At 44.9% G+C, this 6,000-nt stretch overlaps 1 protein-coding gene across 2 annotated transcripts in view; it reads right to left on the bottom strand.

Moving 5' to 3' along the window:
• Positions 1-2,355: 2,355 nt before the first annotated feature.
• The window catches only part of UROC1 (urocanate hydratase 1), a 64,934-nt gene continuing 61,289 nt past the window's right edge, over positions 2,356-6,000 (bottom strand). Inside the window, exon 20 of one of the 2 annotated variants that reach the window (XM_019499742.2) lies at positions 2,356-2,580. In XM_019499742.2, coding sequence (XP_019355287.1) covers positions 2,443-2,580 — 138 coding nt within the window. In that variant the 3' untranslated portion in view covers positions 2,356-2,442. The remainder of the gene's footprint in view (positions 2,581-6,000) is intronic. The other variant, XM_019499743.2, reaches the window with a different exon arrangement.

Below are 6,000 nucleotides of genomic sequence, written 5' to 3'. Positions count from 1 at the left end.
ATTGTTTCCTTATGTGGAACTATAATGAGCTGATGACAGTTCTGACAGTACACCAATACTGACAAGCTACTATTATTGGCTAATGCTTCCTGTAATGCAGTAATAAGTGCAAATAATAAGGCCACGCTGGTTTTATTTGAGGCCAGCCCCATGTGGTGCTTGGGTGTAAACCCCTTCCTTAATAGCCTGTGAAAAGGGGAATTCACCTTGGGTTCCTTGTATCTAATGCCCATAATTATCAAATGGTGACAATGCTGCTAGAAACCCCAAAGGAAGTCAGGCCATGGTAGGGCTCTTCCACTGCCTGCAATAATTAGGCCTAAGTAATTTGTAATGTTCTTTGATGGGACACCTCTTTGCTTTGCCCATCAGTCTTGGCGTTGGCTGTAGAAGCATTTTGAGCACCTTCTAGCAGTAACTCTTACAGAAGGAAATGTCTTTTGAACAGCATGTAGTCCAGAACAAGTTAGGCATATCCCTGTTCAGAACATGAGAAATGAATCTTGCTGGGATCCTATGACCCCAGCTGACGTCCTGCCCTTTGGGCGGGGGGCTGGACTCGATCTTCCGAGGTCCCTTCCAGCCCTAATGTCTATGAAAATCTATGAAAGTCTATGAATCATGGTAAAGTGTGTTAGCAGTATTCCAGGCCTCCGTCATTCCTTAAGGAAAAACCAAACCTTTACAACCCTGTCGTATTTATACAATGCTTTGAGATCATTGGCAGAAAGGCTTCTAGAAAAAGAAAGTATATTTTAATATGTATGTGCACTTCATAATTCAAGAAGGGCAAAGGATGTCATTAAGTATGCTAAATTATTCATGGATTGATTTCAACCCTTTGCTTGCTATTGCATCACCCCTCTTGACTTGTGCATGCCAATTAATAAACAGACAAACCCAACTGCAAGAAGGTCTGAATCCAAAGCTCTTGCAGGGACATGAAGTTTGGAATGTATTGCATTTTCTGGGTAGTTACTCATGCCTGAACAGTCCTGCCATGCCTTTAAACTATGAAAAATATACTTGAAGTCAAAAGGTGGCAACAATTTTGCAAGAGACAGCTCTTGAGATTTTAACTTTGGGTCCTCTCCAATTCATATTCAAATCAAAGGAAGTGCTTCCACAATGGTTATGCAGGCATCATGCAGGTCAAAGCACAAGCTGTCAATCTTAGTTTAAGAGCTACTTACATTTTGGTGGCAGTTGTTCTTCTGTAATATATCGCCACTTCTATCTACCGCAGGTTGTACTTCACAAGCTGTTTGGCTCCAAGAAGAAGCCACATTTTTACAGTGAAGCTGCAGAGAGTACAGTATGTGATCAGGAGAAAATGTGATTAATAGGAACACACTGTATTCTACAGCAGTGTCTGAGACAACAATTGGGATGCAGAGATTTGGCACTGACGTGGTTTATTGCGTGTCAGCTGCAGAAACAGAAGGTTGGATATAGTCTACACAGTATCTATATGCTCCCAGCAAAAGGACACTTCCCACCATAAAATGCCCACAAATGGTGGGGAATTAGGTCTTGTACATAGGCTACACAATTCAGACACTGAATTAAGCACACGTCTGTTGGACTGGCTCTGAGTGAATACTGAACAACAAAGAGTGAACAGCAAGTAGTAACAGATCTTTCTTTGAAGACTGTACTAGTCCCAGCAAAGGTCCGTCATGACTAGAAAGAACTAAGTCAAACCTGAACTTAACAACAGTTTGTAGGAGCATCAATCATAGAGAATACTATGATCCAATTTAGCTTTGTGACCTAGCATGTGATAAAGTCATTTGTATATACAATTGTAAACTCCCAAACTTTGCCCAAAGCAAGCCCTCTGCCAGAATAGAATCAGTAAATTGGCTTGCACTTGCACAAATATTCACAACGAATGAACCCTACAAGTGCGGGTTGTCATCTCCACTTTACATGTGGATGAATGGAGGCACAGAATACCAAAAGCAGCCTTGCCATAACTAGTACAACTCCAAATGAAGGCAATGGGAGTTAAATGGGTTTATAGCCGGGCTGAATTTACCACACAAAAAGACACAAAGGGATATGACCAAGGTGATTCACTGACAGACCCAGGAATGGAGTCATGATTTCCTGGTTCCTAATCCCATACTATTCAAACAACTGCTCCTTCCCTCAAAGACACAAGAACCTCCTGAGTTTCTGATAGGTTAGGTAGGAATGGACATTTTGAATGTAGTTAGGTACAGATTCCATACCCTTCATATTGAACAGTACTCAAGACTGCCTGCGTCTTCAGTGAGTTCTAAATCAGTCCCAAAATATCGTGAGTCTTGAGACTACCTTGCGAATGATGCAGAAAAAGAACTGCTCATATGGAAGACACATATGCAGTGCTTTTATTATTTTACCAGACAGACTTCAATATCAGTCTGAAAGGAGAATGATGCATTCCAAATGCAGTTAATGATGCAGGGCTTGCTCCAAAATGCCTTCATCTACCACGTGTGGGAGCGTCACCTTCAGTTTCCCATTTTCATCCATTGCTTGGCAGATGGTTTCATAAGCATAAGCATTGCCTGACCAACAGCGTCTGGCTACCTGTCAGAGCAAAGCAGCATTAAAATAAACAAGTGTCAAAATGGCAACTCTCTCCCCCCACACATCTGATCCCACGTGTGTGTGTACATGCATGTACACACAAACACGCACATTATAACAACAACTCTGTCAAACTCATCTAGCTCCTAGTGTTTTACTGTGGTAGGATGTTATTTTTGTAACATCTAGCTCCTGCATCCCAAGCATATTTTTCAAATTGCTTTTGGATGAACTTGACACATTTGAGTCCTATAAAATATAATTAAGCTGACAGCGCTGGTTAGAGCCAGGTACACTATAAACAGGTGCTCTGCATATCTCCCTCATAAAGAAATCTTAATGCACCTCAGCCCAATCGCAGCTGCTGTTTCAGACGGGGGTTGTTTTGAGCAATCACTGCATTTATAATGCAGTGGGAGGAGATTGACATCACTGCACATATTTTCAAATTAAAACTCTGGTAAGGTGCAAAAACCAAGGGCAAACGTCTCAGCTAGAAAAATTCATCTGAAGTCAAAGAAGCTGCATGCATTCATTTCCAATAGCAAAGGACTCAACTCATTGTCTCTAGAAGAAAAAGGCTAAGAGTGCCTACAGAACAGGTATGTCCAAACTAGAATACTATTGGCTTCCTGCAGCCCAGCCACGGAAGACAGGAGAGCCAGGGCTGCGCTCCCCACCTGGCTGAACCTGGCTGAACCTGGAGCCGCTGGGAGTGCAGCCCTAGTTCTCCCCGTCTCCCACCACTTGGCTGCTGGCTGCTTCGAAACTCAAAATGTTTCAACTAGCCTCGTTTTGTTTCAAGGCTGTTTTAAAGCCCTTTGTTTCATTTCAATTTTGCTGTTTCGAGCTTGAAATGAGTCAAAACAGTGTCAAAACAAAACAGCCAGCAAAATTTCGTGCAGCCCTATTACAAAGCTCAGTACTGTATTTATCAGCTGGAGATGAGGTAGAACAGTGGATCCAAACCTCTTTGTACTTTGCAGAAGTTAAAATATGAATTTGAACTTTTGGCTCAGGCTCATCACTATCTTATAGGTGCTACATTAGACTTAATCATCAATGTATTATATCAGACATCCATCAAGTACATTTAGAAAATCATCTTATGCATGATCCTGAACACTAATCCTGAATACCAAAGCCAGGAGCATGGGGAACAAGCAGGAGGAGCTAGCCCTCCTGCTCTCTAGTGGGCAATATGACCTGGTAGGGATCATGGAGACCTGGTGGGACTCCACGCATGATTGGAGCATAGCCATAGAGGGCTACAGAAGGGACTGAGCAGGGAGAAAAGGCGGAGGAGTTGCTCTCTATGTGAGGGAGCAGTACACCTCTTTGGAGGCTGACATTGGCTCCAACGATAAGCAGCTTGAAACCCTCTAGGTCAAGCTTCGGGGGGGGGGGGGTGAGACAGACCTAACTGTGGGCGTTTACTACAGGCCACGAAACCACGGGGAGGAGCTGGATCTGGAGTTCTCTTGAGAACTGACAGAGGCCGCACGTGCAAGGGACTGGGTTGTCATGGGCGGCTTCAATTACCCAGACATAGATTGGGAAGAACACTTGACTAGGTCAGATCGGTCATGTAGCTTCTTAACTGTAATCGAGGAGCTCTTTCTGACCCAGGAAGTGCAAGGGCCAACCAGAGGTACCGCTGTCCTAGACTTGATCTTGGCTAAAGGAGATGATTTGGTGTGTAGCTTGAACATTGAGGGTAGCCTGGGTGACAGTGACCATGAGCTCATCAGGTTCACTGTCTGCCACAAGGTTGGCAAATCAAGTAGCAGGATTGAAGTCCTGGACTTCAAAAATACTGACTTCAACCGGCTCAGGGCATTAGTAGGGGAGGCGATGAGGGACCAAGGATGGCAGGAAAATGGGGTGCATGAAGAGTGGTCGTTCCTCAAGGACACAATCCTCAAAGCACAAAAGAAAACAATTCCCACGATGAGGAAAGGTAGCAGAAGGCCTGGGAAGGCCTTCTGGCTTAACAGTGACATCGCGGTCCTCTTGAAAAAGAAAAAAGAGGTGTACACACAGTAGAAACTAGGGACAGTCCTCAAGGAGGACTATACGACAGTGGTCCGCACTTGTAGGGAAATGATTAGGAAAGCTAAGGCAGCAACTGAGTTTAAGTTAGCCAAGGGAGTCAAGGACACTAAAAAGTCCTTCTTTAGGTATGTAGGGAGGTGAAGGAAAACAAATGGAAGCGTGGGGCTCCTGCTGAACACCTCGGGACAGCTGGTAACAGACACTCAGGAAAAAACGGAACACTTTGCTTTGGTATTTCACCGGACCAAGGGGAAAGACAAGCGAGATAAGGATCACAGGGGGCATGGTGGGAATAATAGCCTTCCCACTGTGGATGCTGAGCTGGTGCAAAACCACCTAGACAAGCTATACATTTATAAGTCAGCGGGACCAGATGGACTCCATCCAAGAGTGCTGATGGAGATGGCTGGGGTCATCGTGGAACCCCTGGCAAAGCTCTTTCAGAAATTGTGGCACACAGGGGAGGTCCCTGAGGACTAGAAGAGGGCCAACATTGTGCCCATCTTCAAGAAGGGAAAGAGGGAGGACCTAGGCAACTATAGGCCAATCAGCCTAACCTCTATCCCAGGGAAGATCCTGGAAAAACTCATTAAAGAATCTATGTGCGATACGCTTGTTGAGGGTAAGATTCTGAACAACAGCCAGCACGGCTTCATCATGCGTACATCTTGTCTTACCAATCTCATCTCCTTCTATGAACAGGTCTTGTACCACCTGGACATGGGAGAGAAGGTCAATGTTACATACCTAGACTTCCAAAAGGCTTTTGATATAGTATGCCACAATATCCTCATGGAAAAACTGGAAGATTGTGGGCTTAACTGTTCAACAGTTCAGTGGGTGGAAAACTGTCTGCATGGCAGGACCCAGAGAGTTCTCATGAATGGATCTGTGCCATCCTGGAGAGAAGTGGCCAGTGGCGTCCCTCAGGGGTCCATGCTTGGACCCCTAGTGCTTTTCAACATCTTTATCAATGATTTGGATGTGGGAGTGAAAAGCTCGCTGGCCAAGTTTGTGGATGACACCAAGTTATGGGGGAGCGTGGTCATGCCAGAAGATAGGTTGCAGATATAGGTGGGCCTGGACAGGTTGGAGAGTTGGGCAGACCAGAAACAGATGAAGTTCAATGCTCAGAAGTGTAAGGTGCTCCATCGGGGGGCAAACAATTCTCACCATACCTACAGGCTCGGTGGCAACAATTTGACTTGCACCATGACCAAAAGGGACCTAGGCGTAGTGATCGAACATCACATGAACATGAGACGGCAGTGCAATGCTGTGGGCAGCAGGACAAACAACACACTGGCATGCATTAACTGTTGCATCTCATGCAAAACTAAGGAAGTGATACTCCCACTGTACTTC

Source organism: Alligator mississippiensis, chromosome 12 (genome assembly GCF_030867095.1).
Source record: "Alligator mississippiensis isolate rAllMis1 chromosome 12, rAllMis1, whole genome shotgun sequence".
Taxonomy (NCBI): Eukaryota; Metazoa; Chordata; order Crocodylia; family Alligatoridae; genus Alligator; species Alligator mississippiensis.
This window is presented reverse-complemented; position numbering and strand designations above follow the sequence as displayed.